Genomic DNA, 19,615 nt, shown 5'->3' with positions numbered 1-19,615 from the left:
GTAAACAGACTGCATTCTCCTTAGAACAGTCTGAGCTATTGCTCAATATTCAGGGCTGTGACACACAAAGGATGAATAATAAGATGAAGAGCTGAGAGGAGAACCCGTGATTGCTTCTTGGCTTCATTAAGTCCATTTTTCTTTGGGCTACTGTGGTTAGATAAAGAAGAGGAAGTAACTACAGCTATTGCAGGCATAAGTGTTTCAGAACATGTGTAGATGAAAGGAAAGTCTTGGCTCTTTCAGGTTTTCCAAGCTGACTGTTGACTGCCTCAAGTTAGGAAACTCTTTGAGCCATGCGTGTATGCTCAATGCAGCCAGCAAGCATAATTATCAATAGGGTTGCATGGCTGGATTCATACAGCACATGGACAGGAACTCTGTCCCACAGGAGCATAGCTTTTCAGAATAGCAAAATACACCTCTGAGTTCAAGGCAGGTTTCCTTGAGAGATAAATTTTTCTTTATAAGGCGTAGAAATGCCATGACATTTTCAGAGAAATATTTTGGGAAAATATTATCCTTTGTTAAAGTTGCTTCTTTTTCATTAATCTTTATGAAAATGCCTGCCTTCTTTCCACCTGAAAGAATGATCTGCCTTGAGTCAAAAATGAGGCATGGGAAGTTTCATCCTAAACATATAAAGCTTAGCAAAATTCCAATGTCTTCAGTGTATGTTAGGAGGAAGTACGCTAGGCAGTCTTAGTTGTATGTGCCACTGTTAGCTTTGCCTGAGTTTTAAATCTTGCTGTATTTGATTTTGTGGTTAGCTTAACTTAGTGTAGAAGTATATATCTTAATGATGTTCAAGTTCCAGGTTGCTTCAGCTTCCAAGTTCATCTTGGCATAGATTATGTCTTGTAAATCCCTATTTTCAGATGTTTCTGACTAAATAGTAAAGTTACTGAGGATAAAAATTATTGTATGGAGTTGTCCTGATTTTTCAGGAGGAGTCTCATGCCCAGATGTATTTAGAAACTTCAGTGATTAAACTTAATCCATTCAAAAAAGCCACAAACCCTCCAGTTAGTGGCAGTCCTAAATTAATACAAAACTGGTGTTAAGCATCATTAGAAATCACTAGTTAATTACAATGTAATAAACTGCCATTAGTGTTATTCTTGGTGTTTCCAGAGAATCATTATGGCTGTGTGTTTGTATAGGAAACTTTTCCTTAATTGGTGTGGAGTTCTTCAGGTCTCACAGAATAAAAAGTAATCTTTTCCCAATTGATTTTAGGGGTCCAACATCACAGATACATGCACAGAAATGCTACGAAGTGGACTACTACTGAAAATTTCAGCAGGAAATATCCAAGAGAGGATATTTTTTCTTTTCGACAACCTTTTGGTTTACTGTAAAAAAAAGCACAGGTAAGTGAATAATTTATGCTTTGAGAAATAGTGCATTTTTCTCACAGTAGAGCTAATCCTCTGTATGCTTTTTCATAAGAATATTTTAATACCACCAAAGTGTTAACTGCAGTTAATTGCAATGTAAAAGTCAGCATTTTTAGAGGAGACTTATCATCCAAAGAGAAGTGTTTAATTCAAACACTGGGGAAAAAAAAAACCCCAAATGCAGAATCCAAATGGTGAAGCGTGGGGAGAAAGAATCAGTTTTGCCAGTCTTCCACAACAGGTTATATGTGATGGACTCACTCTCTTCTGGGAATGGTGAACAGACTGAATTTTTAGTTCAAACAAATTAGTATTGTAGCTTATGCTATAAAATAAGTCGCTACAGATTTAAGAGTTTCAAGCCTTGTATTTCTAATCAGGGAAAACAGCCAGAGAGCTGCTGCTTGCTGCATTGCAAGAAACAATTCCATAGTTCAGCAACAAGCTTCTGCGGTTACTGTTCAGTGCTCTTATGCTTCTGAGGAATAAGGATTTTCTTAAATACAGGCATCCCTCTTGAAACTGTTTAAGGTTGTCTCTCTGATCCAGAAGCTGGTTTTGAGTAGCCACAATCTATATAACATTCTATGTTATATAGAATACATATAACTAGATAGACCCTTGATAGATTCCTAGATAGATGATAAACCTTGAGTATTCTCTCTAATAGCACTGCTGAGTACCATTATCTTTGCTTCTGCTTCTGTACATTTGTGGATGGTGTCAGAGGAAACTCCGTCTTTGACCTTGGTGTATAGTTTAGGAAACTCTCTGCAATTGCTGAAACTGTTGCTTCATAAATCCAGGTTCTACTGTCATCACCACAGCCATGTCCATCAGATCAGCGCGAGGGCTGTAAGATTTTCAAGGGTGGTTCCAGATTTGGTAGTCAACTTTCATCCAGTTTTTCCAACTGTCTTTTAGCAGTGCCCTGGATTATCTGTAGCATCCAGGTAAAAGATGTATTTCTCTGCACCTATAATATCCATTTGTTTTGATCAGTGCTCTGGCTTGGCTGTGGTCATGTGCCTGTTAAAGGATAGATCCTGATGGCAGACAGTGGCATATAGGTACCAAAGTGTTGGAATAGAGCTTATATAGACTGAGATTTCCTTGATAAATTGTCATGTCTGCCGGCAATTTGCTGCTTACTCTTACCAGAGGTAGGATCTTTGCATTAGCATCAGTAGTGTCCCATTCAGCAACGGTTTCCACAGTTCAATAGCACATGTATAAATGTATTGTGATTCTTACTGTAGTCTCTAAATGCTACATGTAGAGGTCGTGGTGCAGAAACATAATAAAAAGTGGTGGATGACATGTTCATTTGCACTTTCTTTTATCAGGCGATTGAAGAACAGCAAAGCATCTACAGATGGTCACCGTTACCTTTTTCGGGGCAGAATAAACACAGAAGTGATGGAGGTGGAGAATGTAGATGATGGAACAGGTGAATATATTTGTATTGCTCATTTACAGATCAATCATTCGAGGTGCCGAACTCAAATGCAGCTTCATGATTTCTTTGAGAATGGAGGATGCTCCTTGTACTTAGAAAGAGTAAGATGCCACATTAAAAGCATTATGTGCTGATATGAAAACTGCGCTTCTGTGACACATCATTGCTTTCATGCATTATTAGCTGGGCAGTCATAGATGACTGTTTCACGCTAACATGAACAGAGTAATAAAATAAGATGACATTTATTGCTCAACTGAACTGGTATATTTAACTTCACTTAGCAGCATTCCAACACTTAAAGAGGTTATGCCTAGGTATATGATGTATTTGTAAACGCAAACGGAAAAGTTAGCTCTGTTGGAATGAAACCTCAAGCACTATAAATGCTGAAATTGTAAGACAAGAGTTTAAGAAAAAGGAAGTTATTTTTTATACCATTAGGGATATAATATGCGATTGTTTGATTTTTTTTCTGACATACATTAGAAATGTAAAAGCTCAAAGTATTTCTACAAATGTAAATTTTTGTTTTAGAAACTCGAGTTTAGCCTTTGAGCATAACAAGTATGATTTCCTTATAATGAATAAAGAAAACCTGGAAACCTTGGGCATTTTAATGTAAAACTGAAATGAAATAAAAAAAAAAAAAAAGAAAAGAGAAACTTTAAAATTTGCATTGCAAATGTGTCAGTCTGAAGGAAATTTCTATGAGTTATGCATTATTTCTTCTGATTTCAAAATAGCATTAGGTTTGCCCTACATCTACTATGGATTCCAAGCATTTTTAATGTAATTTTCTAAAATGGAGCATTAATGACAAGGATCGTACAGCTTAACTAAGCTTAATAGAAGTCAAATATTTCTTAAAAATCAAAATTTCTTTTTTTCCTAATCTTGACTTCCTTCTTTTCAAAATATTTCCTCACTTCTTGTTTTAGTGAATAGACTTGGAGAGTAGTTTGACTATTGTTCTTATTGCAATAAACTAGTTTATTGGAAGACTGTTGTGTTTTTCCAACATCTTTTCAAGTCTTTCAATCTTTTGTCATGGGTTGTGTTTTCTAAGTTTTTATTACTTTTTGTGTCCTTTAGAGCTTCAGGGTTTGGGTTTTTTTTCCCCAGGTTGTTTACATCTTTTGTATTTTGAGGTGTCCAGAGCTGAAACTTCACTGGAGCCAAGTAAATCAGAATAATTACTGTAGTGCTGCCTGTGAGGTGTCTATTACTAATCTCAGGAGTATTTGGCTTTTCAGAGAGCATTATTTTTTAATTTTTCAATTTGTGTTCCAGAATACCATACCAGATCCTTTTATGCAGTACTGTTGCCTATCCCAATACATCTTACACTATGTTAATGTCTAAGAGTAAGTCCTAATAGAGTCACAGAATATCTCAAGTTGGAAAGGACCCATAAGGATCATCAAGTCCAACTCCCTGCTCCTCAGAGGACTGAATTTTACCTCACAAATAATTACTCTCTTTTCTGTACTGAATTTTTTCTTACTATTTCCACAAATTATTAATCATATGGAATTTGCGTCTTGTTCCCCAAATCTCTTGCAATGCTTCTTGCCTTGGTTCCATGAACGATGTTATTACTGAATCATTTCAGCTCTTGATAAAACTCGTGGAAAATGCTGAACATGAGGTAGAGCACTGTGGTATCACATTTGATTCATTCTCCTTGTTTGATAGACATGCTTTGTAGAAACTCCTTGACATCTGTTTTGGGATATGTCCTTCACCACGCCCACCAATTTAGTTAGTGGTTTAGACATATCTATGTGTATACTGTAATGAACTTCATCAAGCCTAGTTGACTTGAATACAGTTTATCTAATATTCTGTATCCTGCTATTTCATTTTCTGGCCTGTTTTTCTGCCAAATTGTTAGTTTTATTTGTATGAAATCTCAGTTAGCATGTTGTTTATGCAAAATAGAGAGCCGAGTGTTTCGGTCTTTCATGTCATGTATTATTTGACTACCTTTAATTTATTTTGCTTCATCTTCCTTATATGCGCTTTAGAAATAAAAGACAGCTTTTCCATTTAAATTATGTCACTTTCTAAGACAGTGTCTCTTGTAACTCTTAACGTTACTGTGACCACAGAGGTGTATACCCACTGTCTTCTTTCTGGTGAATATTCCAAAAAGTCTGTAGCTTTTTTCTTTCACTGGTTCCAATACCACATATTGCCATGCTTTCAGTGTTGGCTTTAGCAGATATTTCTTCTTTCTTCCTTCCATGACTATCCTGTGTTTCTCAAATCTGTCTTGTCTTTCTTAATTTGCTTGTTCTAGCTATCCAGTTCTTGATCACTTTCACACTGTCCATTTTCCTTCTTGTCCATTTGTTTACTTCCCAAATGAATCTTTACGTATAATTTGCTATAGACCAATCATCTTCCTCTTCACTCCAGACATTTCCTTCAGTCACAGGAAATTTTGCTACTGTCTCCATTTCCTATAGCCTTGCAAACAGTACTGGTGGCTATCATACTTCCTTCCTACTTGCTTTCCTGAGCCACATCAAATCTTGTCACTTTTATAAATGCAACACTTCTAAAATCTGGCCTCCTTTCCACACTTCTGGGACATCAGTTAACGGTTTGGTTATTTTGATTTCTACGTTATTAGAGTGGTAGATGCCCCATCCTTGGAAACACTGAAGGTCAGGTGGGATGGAACTCTGAGCAACTTGATGTATTTGAGGATGTCCCTGCTTGTTGCAGAGGAGTTGGAGTAGAATCATAGAATAACAGGATAGTTTGGATTGGAAAAGACCTTAAGATCATCTAGTTCCAACCCCTCTGCCATGGGCAGGGATGCCTCACCCAAGACCATGCCACCCAAGGCTCCGTCCAACCTGTCCTTGAACACTGCCAGGGATGGAGCATTTACCACTCTTTGGGCAACCCATTCCAGTGCCTCACCACCCTCACAGAAAAGAACTTCCTTATATCTAACCTGAACTTCCCCTGTTTAAGTGATCTTTAAAGGTACATTCAAATCCAAACTATTCTATGATTATTCTTACCTGCTTTTTTTTTTTTATTTTGTTCCCCCATAGCCCCTCGTTTTCCATCTTCTCCATTTCAGTTGGTCCAATATCTTGAAATATTTTTTTATTGTGATAACTGCTATTTCATCCCTCCTTTCTCAGTTCTCTTTGAAATATGGAAATATCTTTGTTATTTCCATGGCCCGTGGCACCTTTCTGTCCTTTTCTTGCCACCCTCTCCCCTGTTAAATAACCAAACCTCCAAAAACTTGTTTTCCTTCCTTATAGTCAAGAAGTGTATTCCTTCTTCTCACACTGACACTTCTTCTTTCACTGAGATCATGATGCCCTTCTTTAACCTTCCACTGTCTTGGTTTCTTTACTGTTCTCATTTGTTGCACCCAGATGTATTGTTTCTCATCCCCTGTAGTCATCCACATTTGAACTGTAACCCAGTACTGTTCTGCTGTGTTCTTTTTGTCTCATCTCATTCCCAAGTGTAGTAATCTGATTGCCTGAGCCTCATTCACATTAGCTTTATTCTTAATCTAGAGTGGAAACTCTGAGTGGAGAGTGCTTATATTTTCATACCTGTGCATGACTTTTTCTCATGTATTGTTTGTGGGTCTCTTTAGAGACACTAAAGACTTCTGACTTTAGATGATAGTTCCACAGTTCTTCACTGTAGATTTTTGAGATCCTCTCCTCACTTGATATAAGGAACCATAGGGCTCCAGGGAACAGGGTTACTGACAGCGTTTTCATTCAGCCTTGATAGATGTAGGAATGTAGTCTTCCTTGTTTGTAAGTAGAAGCATAGAAATAGGAAAACAGATTCCCAGTGTGGTTTATTGTCATGCTAATGACATGCCTACAGAAATTAACAAAGTTTTTTCTGAAAAGCAGTTTTTCTTTGATGAAATTAGGCCTTGGCTGAGCAGTACAGTTGGTGTAAGTTTGCTTTTTTGTTTCAACATCATGAAGCACTCTGCCTTTTTTTAATTGCATTGATTAAAGTGGAATGCATTTTACTTATCAGGGCAGACTATTTGTCTTCTTAAAACAATGTGGCTACACAGCCACTTGCAAGTATTAGAAGGGTGGATATATTGTGATGGTATTGTTTTTTCTGTATTCAGTTTTTTAAACTAAATTTTGAGAGAAAAATGTATTTTTAAAGGCGTTCACCAGCCATTAAATGAATGTTACTAAGTTTATGAAGGCAAGCGCTTGGGTCTTAGGAAATACCAGACTTATGGTTGCTTATACTATATAAGTCCTGTCACTGTTGTCTTGAAATGAGACATGAATAATACAGAAAAAATACTACATGATAAACAGAGACAGCATCAAAAGTATGCAGAGGAGGAAGGGAATTGATATTATGCAGCAGTTATTTCCTTGATATTTCTGAGCACTGGGGCTCCTAAGAACCTAAAGTCTGAGAAACTTGTCTGAGAAACTTGTATTTCAATACATATATTTCTGATTGGCTTTTTAAGGGAAGAAAAAGATCTATTGTATATGGCTGTAACAAATTGCTTTTCAGGCATCTCAAAGGTCTGAGTCTTGAATGTATATTCTATATATATTACAGCTCAAATGACAAGCTTTAATGTATTACCAAGTATCATTAGAAGATGATGTCATCTTTCATCACCTTTTGTTAGGAAGCTAGAGGCTTAATGATTTGTTAAGCCTGCTTGTTCAGGCTTTGCATGGAGCAACTTGAAGTCTCATGCTCTCCTTCCTTCTGTAACCAGTATGTCAGGCTTGCAAATCATTTGTTTAGCCTGACTGGCAGCTGTGATTGCCTTGATGTGAAGAATGTGCATATATCCTGTGCAGCTGGCCATATCCTGGCTGGACGACCAGCACATCTGCAGCTTGTGACCAGATTTTGTCCAATAGCCAGTCCAAAGAAGGTATGAGTTTATATGGGATGATAGCATAAGGCTGAAATGCTCTTCAGGAGATCATGGACATGGGTGTATTCAGGTAAAAAAGTTGCTTATGGGAGCCTTGGAGGATTGTAGTAACGGGGAACATGGGAAGCAAAAGAGACAACGAGGGTATTGCAGTTAAAGGCAGAGGTTGGAGTTGAGCTGGGCAACACAGGAGAGGGTTACTATTGCAAAACTGGGTTAGCTACCCATTTTCCTCCACCTGAACTCACTGCCATCTGTATACATTAGGCAGTCTTACTACTTAGCTAGGTGATTGGGCTTTTTCACAGAATGTGACTTTGTAGTGGCATGAGATAAATATGGTCAAACTGCCAGCGCTTTTGGCCCTACAGTTACAGAACTTCAGATGCCAAGGAAGCTGCTTGTTTAAAATGTAATCTCTACATTGGGATATTCAAGTGTCTGGATGAGCCATTTTTTTCTGAATTAAAGTACTAAGCCAACACAGAATTTCTGTCCAGAGTGAATTGTGAGAATCTAAGTTCATTTGTGAGTCTGAGCCATCATTTTTATTTTTTTGGCCATAATTGTGTTGCAGTTCACTGCATTAGGGATCATAATATTTCCTTACATGGGTGTTGCGATGATAGATATGTGGTAACAAAGACCACAAGTGAAATATCAGCCTGTAGTTTTATATGTATTAACCTCTACCTTAATGAAAGAAAAAAAAGGCGCAGCTAGCACCATATTGCAAGGTTTATAAGTATATGTTTAATACAAAGAAACATTAACCTTCCTTCCTCCAGTGCTCTTGCCTCTGATCTCCGAAGGTCTGCAGTCTGTCAGCTGAGAGCTTCTGTCTGAGGCTTCTTTCTTTTCCCTGACTTTTGACTCTGATTTTCTGACAGTGCATGAATGATGGCTAGTTTTCAAGAAACAGTGTTTTTAAAGGGGTGAAGTATATTATGCATAGGTTATGTGAATTGAAATACGATAAATAGGTAAGTGGTATAAACATGATGTTACAAAAGTAACTTACTTTTTACCATCATAGACTTACTTGTGCTTTCTTACACACTTTGAGTACTAGAAAGTTTTGTTGATTTAGAAATCAGCCATCAGTCTCATGATTTTTAGTAGTTCCTGACATTTCCCAGCCCAGTATACAAAGCTTGGCTGCTTTCCATCTAATTAAAATGCAGGGTTATTGAAAGGATACTAGTGTGTCTGCTGAGATTTATGATAAATCTTAGCAAGCATTTCAGCAAGGGTTTCAGTTTTAGAAAATCCCATCTCATTGTACAAAATAGGGCTGAATTATGAAAAAGTATTTATAAGGTAAAAAGCTCTCTTGTTATTACAGTAGTTCAGGGCTGGCCCTAGGACTTTCTTGCCTCTTAATGAGTTTTTGGTGAGAAAATGTTGACCTTTGATTTCTTAATATTTGGTATGGTAGTTGCTAGTTCTAGTTTTAATCTGTATTTTACGCAAAAAAAAACCAACCAAAAATTATTTGTTGTTATGAGGCATTTATGCCTCACAAATTTTCCCCCAGAAAATGCATGTAATCCTAGTGAAGGATATTCAAGGATGTTAGTTTTGGAAAGGAAGTCTCTGTAGCTAATTTCCGAGTAAGATTTATAGAATAGCATTTGAAAATCAAATGTTACAGAAGTAAGAATATCTGCTTACCTGTCAAAAGGAAATTGTATTTTTCTCCTGTACGTTTAATCCTTTATTAAAAATTTAATCATAAATCATTCAGTCAGCATGGCAGCTCTGAGTAATTTAATGGGCAAAACCACAATGCTGCTTTTTAAAGGAATTATTTATTACAGTTTAACATGAATAAAAGTACTCCAAGTACTGTGATCTGTTCTTTTAATAGGACTCTGCCTGTTTTAGTGTCAAGTTTATACCTTCTTCCATATGCTAGGCAATTCTCTGTCACGTTTTAAAGAGGACATTATTTACTAAAAGTTACAAGTACAGCTTAAGTTATAACATAATTCACAAGCAGCAGATAAATTTAAAGTAATTTTTATTCTTCTGTATTTCCTGAGTTTTATGTGTAATGACAGAAGTTGTTAGTAATTGCAACAACTATTGCTTTTTAAAGAATTGGTGCTCTTTAAGCCATTTTATCTATTCCCAGCTGACTATCACAGCAGTGGCCACACTGTTATTAATGGCTGGAAGATCCACAACACAGCAAAGAACAAATGGTTTGTATGCATGGCAAAAACCCCTGAAGAGAAGCAAGAATGGCTGGAAGCTATTTTGAAAGAGCGAGAGAGAAGAAAAGGTAGGTTAATAAACTTCCTTGTGTTGCTTCACCTGAAAGCCATGCTGTATTTTTATATTGAGATATAAAGCAAAACCAGCTGCCATGCAAACTTGTGGTGTCAGGTTCAGCTGAAAGTTTATGAATACTACCTTGGAAAAAATAAATCAAACCTTGAACTGGGAAGGGCATAATGGCTTTAGTCACGTATGCTGGTAGTGAATGCTGTTTTGTAAATGGGGAGATGGTTTAAGCTATGATTTTATAGTTTATCCTCAACCAGTATAAATAATCATAATTTCATTGAGGCCTGAGTACTGTTACGGTTTTTGTGGTATATGACGGTCTATCCTAAATGCCTTGTGGGATTTGTATGCATTGATTGCTTTTTGTGACTGGCCATGTAAATCATTGAAATGAGCAGGTTTTCTGTGTTGGATCTCCATGCAGATGATCCAGCAGGAAGTGGTACAGAATATACCCACAATCCCATCTTTGAGGTATTCTCCCCTACATAAGAAAGTAAGAAATTACAATTGGAAAACCACTATCTTTTTGAATAACTGGATTAAGGTGGAAGAATACATGGATAAAACATAATCCTGATCTCAAATGAGACCACGAATAACCTCATGTATTCAAGGTGAACCCAGCACAAAGTAGAAACAGGGAAAGATGACGCATCATCATCTTCTGGAGCTAATTTAATTTGCAAGCTTTAACATCTTAATCAGTAACAACGTTTGTAGCCTTGGTATTGAAGGAAAATATGACCTTGTAGTTAGATCTGAGTTTCTTTCCCTGGTCTGCATAGATTTTCTGTAGCCTGTTGCAGTAGCCATTGTTTTGTGCGTCTATTCTAAAGGAGACTAACAATGCTTTCTTTAGTCTTTTAAATTTGAATACTCGATGTTTGTAGAACATTTGCCGTAGGACCAGAGTTTCAACTAGGTTGTCTGAGCACTGGCTAATTAATAATGCCACCAGAAATTCATAGAAAAGCTGAAAATGTGCCTTAGATGTCAAAAAAAACCCCATACTTTTTAAAATAACAATGTAAAAGCAGTGTGGTAGAGATGGTGTCAAATACAACAAAAACCAGGTTTGTCTGCTTCTGTATAGGCCTTTGTCTGGACCCGACAAAAAGGCTTTTAACAAATCCCACTTCACTGCTCAGTTTCTTGTCTCCCTTACACTGTTGATATCTTTATGTAAGAAATGGAAAGAGTAAGTAGGAGTATTTTATGTTGATACATTCTTTCTATTTCACACTGTACTATCAAGCAGCTGGTAATAGAGGTAGGTTTGAGGTAAACCTTGCCAAGTGTGAGGTAGCCATCCCAAAGTCAAGCCATGTCTTAGGATTTTACCATCCTATGATTTGGAGAAATTTTCAGCTCCTGGTGTTCTCAGTGGGTTTGCCACCAAGGAGACAACCATGAAAGGAGAAGATTTGTTACACACTTAGACTCATCTTGCAACACAGAATCTTCAAAAATATTTCTTGAATGTCTCTGTTACTTTATCGACGTAGAAATTTATCCACTTCCTCCAACACAGTGATTCGTGTTTTTTCAAAATATCAGTATAAACACCTCTTGCAAAGCAGGATGCATCAACTTAATTGCAGTCAAGTTGTCAAATGACTTGGGAACCAAACAGCTGTCTTTTTAGAATTCAAATTCTGTATCTAAATGTAGCTATAACGCTTTCTCATTCACTGTGAACATAAAGATGCTTTAATTGTAGGTTTACTTAATAAGACATGGAGCCTGTTCATGTGTGTGTATATATAGGCAATTACACTGAAGCCCAAGTGACTGCACATGTGAAAACAGTGTTTCGTCTCCTTTGCAAGACTGAAACAAACTAAATCAGATCTATATTTTCAGAATTAAACAAGTGGCAGACTATTTCTCAGATTAAATATCTACAGTTACAGTTTAAAAAATGTGAAAGTCTGAACAGAAACTGAGAACATGTACATAAGACATTCTAGAAATGTGTAATTTTGTCCAGAACTAAAAATTGATTGTTGAGAAAGCACATGGGATATAAAGATCTGTGGTGTTTCTTGGAAGCACAAGCTTCTGCGAGTGGCTGGTAGGATGCACAATTCAACAAAAACTGGTTTTAATCATCTGTTACTCAGAAAACATAATGATTTTCTTGAGAAGCAGGAAAAAACCCCAACCCAATAAGAAATACTGAAATAAAACCCTTAATAGTTTTCATGTTGTTGAGAAAAATCTGAAGCAAATAGAAAGTAAGTTGTGTATATGCTTTTGTGGAAAAGGGGTGAATTAATCTTATATGAAAGTAACAAATGCATAACAGATAATTAGCTACTATTAATTAGAAATTTGAAAAAGTTTTGTGTAAGTGAAAACATTTTTATTATCACATGGTAAGAGCAAAACCAAGACCCTTTTCTTTTAAATTTGTGAAGACATTACTACTCCCTTGCAAATATTCGTATGCTGAGGTCTGAAAATCACAGCATTAGTATTTATTACTACAATATCAATGGTTATGTCGATATAGTAACAGTTTAACTTCGCTATGAAGAACTAAAAGATATAATTTGATTTTGCTTTATGAAGATCAGATGTTCATGGTTTAACTTGATTGTGAGAAAAATAATGGAAAGCAGTTCCTTTACCTTTTTTTGTATGTAAAATATTGGTATTCCTTCTCCATTTTAGGGAAGGTACTGAAATATAGTGGCAATATCACTTCATAAAACTTTAATGCATTTTTGGCAGGTTTAAAATTGGGTATGGAACAGGACACTTGGGTGATGATCTCTGAGCAAGGAGAACGACTGTACAAAATGATGTGCAAACAGGGGAATCTCATCAAAGACAGGAAGAGGAAATTAACCACTTTCCCCAAATGCTTTCTTGGAAGGTATTATATGCATTTTATAGCATGCTTTTTTACCAGCTAAACCCACATTTTAAATCTTCTTTGGGATTCTGCGGAAACCACACTTTATTTGTAGTGTCTGTTAGGCCTATTTGCCTCCCAGAATTTAGCCAAAATGCAAATTGGTCTGCCTGAAATTTATGGATGTGCACTCATGTTCCAGAATAGCTTTATTAAAGGGACAAGGCTGTAAAGGCTTGTTGAAAATATGAGAATGCATCAAATAAAATAGTTTCTTTAAAGAAATAATTCCCAACTTGTTCAGTGCATTTTGTCTGTAAAATACTTAGAATATCAAATTTGATTTATTCCACTTAAAAAAAAATCTTTGTCTCTAAAACTATTTCTGTCCTCCTCTTGCCTAACTAAAATTTACATGTTTAAAAATGTACCCCTATTATCTGGATGATCTTTCTAATGACATATTATACCTATGACTTAAGAAGACTGAATGCGAGAGAAAGAGAAAGCAATAGGTACCCTAAAAATGTGCATGTGACAACAAAATTAGTTGGGGAGGTGGAGGGGTTATCAATTATTTTATCTGGCTGTAAGATAGTTAAGTCTGGAAAGTATTTCTACAAAGTACAGTGACTGGTTTGAACAGATACATTGTAGTGAAGACCACTGGGTTCAAAAGTGGAAATGAAGCTTGGGAGATTTTCATATGCTGTCAAAAGTCACATAGCTGATGAGAATTGAAACCAGGATTAAGATTAATGATTGAGTTGGGGTTAAATCATGTTCCCCCACTCAAGTTCTATGATTCTATTCATTAGTGATAGGGCTGTAGTGATAGGGCAAGGGGTAATGGCTTCAAACTTAAACAGGGGAAGTTTAGGTTAGATATAAGGAAGGAGTTCTTTACAATGAGGGTGGTGAGGCACTGGAATGCATTGCCCAAGGAAGTTGTGAATGCGCCATCCCTGGCGGTGTTCAAGGCCAGGTTGCTTGGAGTCTTGGGAGACATTGTTTAGTGTGAGGTGTCCCTGCCTGTGGCAGGGGGGTTGGAACTAGATGATCTTAAAGTCCTTTCCAACCCTAACTATTCTATGATTCTGTGATTCTATGAAGTTGTTGGAAGCAGGTAAAGAGAAGTCATGTATGAAACATTTAAATCTACCATCAAATGGCTTCTTTTCTATGCTATATTTGAAGTAAACCCTTTTGAAGTACGCTTTTGCTGGTCCTTGGGTCACCAGTAAAAACCCAAGACTGCGCATGTTGCACTACCTCACTACGCTGTTCTTTAGATTTGTAACACACATGCAAATAACTTATGTGCTATAAATTCCATACAAGCCAGGCATTTCCTGCAGTGCAGTATATACTTTGCATGTGTGCTCAGGATGTGTCTTACACACCTTGGAAATAATAATTCTGTTGTACCGTGATAATGTTCTGGGCAAGTCCTGGGCAACTGCAGTAGCTATGCCTGGGATTGGCTTATATTTGACCATCTGGTCAAATGTGGCTATGATAATTTAGGAAATCCCAAAAAACATGAAAGTCTTTACCACGTGCAAGGTAAACCATGCAGGTAAAATTTCTAAGCAGAAAAGACATCTCAAGGGAAACTGTATGTATTTATGTCAAAATAATAATAAAGAGTTGAAATGAGAGGGTTTTTAAAGGTGGTGTGACATTCTGAAGATCATTAGGCTTAAGAATCACTTCCTAATATAGTAAGAAACACTAGTAATTGAGCGGGAAATGTAGTAGGTCTGGTAGTATGACTTTTAAAGTTTGGGGTTTTTTTGTATCTGTTTTTATTTCAGTGAATTTGTGTCCTGGTTGTTGGAAATTGGAGAGATACACAAATCTGAAGAAGGTGTTCATCTTGGCCAAGCTTTGTTAGAGAATGGCATTATCCATCATGGTAAATATAATTAGTTTTAACTTACTTGTTTTCAATGTAATTGTTGTAATTAGAGTGGACTTAATTTTGTTTGACAAAAAGATGGTCTTGTTAAGGCAAGACAGTTTGTTGAATCTGCATTATATCCTTGCAGGGACCTCATGGGACCATTGTCCATGCCTAGCAGATTTACTGCGAGAGGCTCTATTAATTTAATCAGATTACATTTATGGTGTTGAGAGCACAACATCACAAACAGGGACTTACAGAAACGTTGCTCTTGTAAGCAAAAATAAATTCTGTGGGAACAGGGAACTGCTTGTAAGGATTTAAACCTTTTATTAAGGCCAGGCATTTTAGGGATACATGTTGAACTAAGAATTGTAGAAGAGAGTGAGTTACAGTTGCCTGTTGATAAATATGCCTGCTTATGTGTTAGGTATTACAAGCGGAGCAGGTGGAATCCAACCTGGAACCCAACAGTTTAATCTTTTGAATGTTAAGGCCTTATTTTCACTACATTGCACAGTTACTAAAATTGTTATGCTGAAATGCATTTTAATTCTTCTATACTTCAGCCATCAATGAATTTTAATTCTTTGCCATGATGTTTTCAGTGACCTTGACTGAAAAGAAAGCAGGAGTAACAGAGTGCAACTTAGCTGAGTGTGTTTTAAACATACGCAGAGTAGGAGGAAAAACATTAAGATTATACATCAGTAGTCATGTATTCTTTAATTCTTTAATGTCGGTCTACATGATTTTCCTCCACCATCATTCAAATGTCAGATGCTATTATGTTTACTACACACAGAGAATTGTTTTCAATTGAATGATTCTGTTGCCAAAGATTCTTCTCCCGATCTTGTAATTTATATCCCAAATACACCCATAGACTTTCACAATAGAGAGTTAAATGAATATTGTGTAATTTCATGAGATAAAAGGGTAATTATATTAGAGCATAGAAATGTGAGCCAGACATGCCACTCTGAATAGTGGATCCAGCTGTGGTTCAGTGAAAATAGAATTCTTAAAATAAAGTTGAATGAACCATCTGTTTTCACAGAGGGAGCAAGGGAGAAAGAAAGTTTGGCTGTTATTTACATTGCAAATGTTACAGAGGGCTTTGTTAAACTTTGCGTATTCACTCTGCTGGCCATTATTTTCACTGTGCTGGGCTTCATTCTAGCAAGGACAGAACCATGTTGTACGGGCATTGTTTTAGTTCCTGGTGTGTGAACTCTTGCAAGTACAAAAGTTGTTTTTTTATTTTTATTTTTGTTTTGTTTTTGATTTCTCTTCTTCTCCAGTTTTGCAAAAGGGAAAAATCCGTTTATCTGTTTCTATTTTAAATCCACCTGGTGGCATTCTTTAATATCTGAAAAGACTTATATCAGCCAACGGACTGAGATGTTTTGTCCAGTCACTTGCCGCTGATCATTAGATGAAAGCTTCCTCTCAAGGCAGTAAGGAGCTTAGTAGTTACAAAAATAATCTGGATATAAGATAGTTCTAAAATGAATAGGTATTTACATAGCTATGGAGGTTCTTGGACTGATGTACTGATCTGAGTCAAACTACCCTGGCCCAAAAAAGTTAGAAAAAAACAGTTTAAACCTGGATTAGTTCCCTTTTCTTAGTCTGTGACATATAAATATCTATCCCAACACAAAATATAGGTACGTTGTTGGGAATGACATGCAAAACAACTTGGGGTTCCTTATTTTAATGGTAATGCAGCCTTTTATCAGCTTTAAGTGTTTGAAACTCGGGATGTGCCGGCTCTGTGGACCTGTTCCCTTAGTTTCAGGTGCACTCTGTGTAAGTAGGCACTGCAAAGACAGTGACGCTTGCGGTCCTCAGAGGGCATGGCCTGATCTGTTTGTCATTGGCATGTAAGAAAGGAAAGGTGCTTTATAGTCCTGGTTCCCTCCCAGCATGTCTCTGTAACAGTGACGAACAATTTGGCCTTAAGCAATACTGTCCTGGTGGTGATTTTTCTGTTTTATGTAGTTGCTGGCTTAAAAAACTCTTACTGTATGTCGATATAGTAGAATGTATTTTTTTCTTCAACAGTATGATTTTATTATTTTTTTTTTAGTCACAGAACTAGAAGATATTTTTTTAACCTGAGTCAAAATCGTCAAAGTCCATTAAAATTCAGTTAGATACTCATACTAGGCATTATATGTGAAAATCTTGTAGACTGTATCTGATGTATTGAGAATCAATGATATGTAAAAGAGCTTAGTGGTTATTTTGGATAACCACATTAGTGTGAACCATCAGTTCAAGGCAATTGGAATAGTGTCTTGGGCTTACTATTAGTAGATATATCAAATATAGGTAGAGAAGTTATTTTGCTCTTGCATGTGACACTGGTGAAATCACTTAATATCTGAAGTCCAGTTTTTATGTCTGTGCATCAGATGATGTGTGGAGATACCGAAGAGCCTGAAGGGGCATGAAAAACAATGCAGACAGAAGGCACCTTACTGTACAAAGTTTATGATGCCTAACTAAATTTTTTGAGGAAAATAATGTATGATCGTTTAATCACTTGGTGTAGGAGGGCATGCACAGAAGCATTACTTACCACACTCAGGCCTATTACTCTGATTAACGAGGACATTACAGTACTCTCCTTTATCAATTGATGACATGCAAGTTTAGTTTCAAAATTAAAACTTACATCTGCAAGCAAAACAGCAATTAATACAAGATAGTTGTGATAGGATGGTGCTAGTGCCTAGCGCTGTCCTCAACCATCAAATAAATCAGCTGGTTTTCAGAAAGACTTGCTGTTTCCAGGAATTTTGTATCATGTGCTATGACTCTTTTGACAAAACACTTGAAGTTGTGAAGTTTGTTGCTGGAATGTTGTGAATTTCTGGAAATTCATCTGTTAAGATCCTTTTTCACAAGTCTTTGGGGAAATGGATTGTCAACACCTTCAAAGTGATTGCTGGTCTTTTGCACTTAAGACCTTCAGCTGGCTATATATAGAGGGAGATGTTCCCTTTCTCTTTCATCCCCAGTGCATGACTGCTGAGATGTGTATCTTTACTGACTCATTTGAGATTGGCCTCCACAAGAATTAAAACAGAGAATCATGTGGAACAATAGTACAAATAGTTGCAAGAGAAGCTTTATTTGGCTATTTGGTTGATAAAGCTTTGCAAAAGTGATGAAAACTAGGCAGATTTGAGTACCTAGTTTTTCAGGCTGTTTCCTGTCTCTTTGTCTTTCTTAATTCTTTGCCCTGTGAGTTGAAATTGGTTTGTTCTGGACTACTTTAACATTGTGAGGAATATCATCACCAGTGACATAAAGGAATTTATGGCAAATGATCTAATTGGGCTTCCTGACCTCCCTGCCTGAAATCAACCTGTTGCTGTGTAATTGGCTGTTATTAGAAGAAATGATGCTGGCCCACTTCTTTCTTCTTTATTTCTTCAGAAAGTCATCTAACAATAAATTATTATTTTAACTTTTTTTTTTTTTTAATTTAGTTACAGATAAGCACCAGTTCAAACCCGAACACATGCTGTACAGATTCCGATACGATGATGGAACATACTACCCCAGAAATGAGATGCAGGATGTGATCTCTAAGGTACAGGTTAGAATACTTGCTATTATTAGGAAGAGCACATCAGAAATGGATGTTCTGCTTGAAAAATAATGTAAAATATTATACTAGCATAAACAACATCTCCTCACACTTGCCTGTCTCTATTTTTATGTGAATCCAATTCGGTTTTCTGTTTGTAAGGGAAGATTTTGGCTTGCTGTTACACATTTTAAATGCAAAATTAAAGTTTGTTGGGTTTGTTGTTTTTATTATTTAATGTTTTCATATTCCATGTTTCTGGGTGGAGCTTGCGTTTCAGGCTATTGTATTTTTCAGTCCATTTTAATGGATATAAAGCTATGTGTGGGAAATTGGTTTTAATTTTCTCTTAAATCTGAGTGTCTTTTGTTAGTGCCTTAGCGAGGTGGTAAATCTGTAGGCATATAGATGTTTAAACATGGATAAGTAGTGCTGTCCATCCACACTACTGGGCATAACCATAGAATCCTGAAATGACTGAAGAAAGTTGCCTTTAAACTCACTAATATTCAAATTTTCATGATTTTGAGGTGGTAGAAAATGTCAGCTTTTGAATATTACATTATAGTGTTATTTACTTTTCTGCTGGTATTTTTTAATGCGAGGTATATCTAAAAGAATCTTCAATACTGAACTACAAGGCATAGCAAAGTAGGATGGAATCTAATTTGACATAACTTTTAATTATTATACATGGTTGTTCTTGCATGTTATAAACTTAATTGTTTTTTGATAGTCTGCTAAGTAATACTAACTTGATTTTTTTAAAATACAGTTTTCTGATAGTAGTTTCTGAAACTCCTACAAATATTTTATGTTTTTTAATTGAAAAAAATTTGAAATCTTTGAACCTTTTTGCAGTTTTTAAGTTTATTGGTTATTTATAATTTAAATTTGTAAGTAAATTATTGATGCATATAATCAAATGCAGTGTTTTTTACCTTAGTTAGTCACAGTGTGTAGGATAGCAACCAGTGGTTGCAAAAAAATTAATACATGGAAACATTGCTTTATCTTTCAGGTTTTGTTTACGTTTCTTTCAAAGTACTATACCTTCAGAATTTTTTAATGCTGTCTTAAATCTAAACCTTTTTGCATGTGTCTCAGTAAAGCTTAGATTAGGTTGGAAATGTTTTTCATAATTTATTCATCAGT

General features: G+C 36.2%; 1 protein-coding gene across 2 annotated transcripts in view; it reads left to right on the top strand.

Annotated features, from left to right (window-relative positions):
• PREX2 (phosphatidylinositol-3,4,5-trisphosphate dependent Rac exchange factor 2) overlaps nt 1-19,615 on the top strand; it is a 173,320-nt gene that overhangs the window by 59,544 nt on the left and 94,161 nt on the right. The window contains exons 8-13 of one of the 2 annotated variants that reach the window (XM_030495245.1): nt 1,240-1,373; nt 2,747-2,850; nt 9,930-10,079; nt 12,824-12,968; nt 14,765-14,865; nt 18,360-18,463. In XM_030495245.1, coding sequence (XP_030351105.1) covers nt 1,240-1,373; nt 2,747-2,850; nt 9,930-10,079; nt 12,824-12,968; nt 14,765-14,865; nt 18,360-18,463 — 738 coding nt within the window. Of the gene's footprint in view, nt 1-1,239; nt 1,374-2,746; nt 2,851-9,929; nt 10,080-12,823; nt 12,969-14,764; nt 14,866-18,359; nt 18,470-19,615 lie in introns of both variants that reach the window. The other variant, XM_030495237.1, reaches the window with a different exon arrangement.

This window comes from Strigops habroptila, chromosome 1, assembly GCF_004027225.2.
Source record: "Strigops habroptila isolate Jane chromosome 1, bStrHab1.2.pri, whole genome shotgun sequence".
Classification (NCBI taxonomy): Eukaryota; Metazoa; Chordata; class Aves; order Psittaciformes; family Psittacidae; genus Strigops; species Strigops habroptila.
This window is presented reverse-complemented; position numbering and strand designations above follow the sequence as displayed.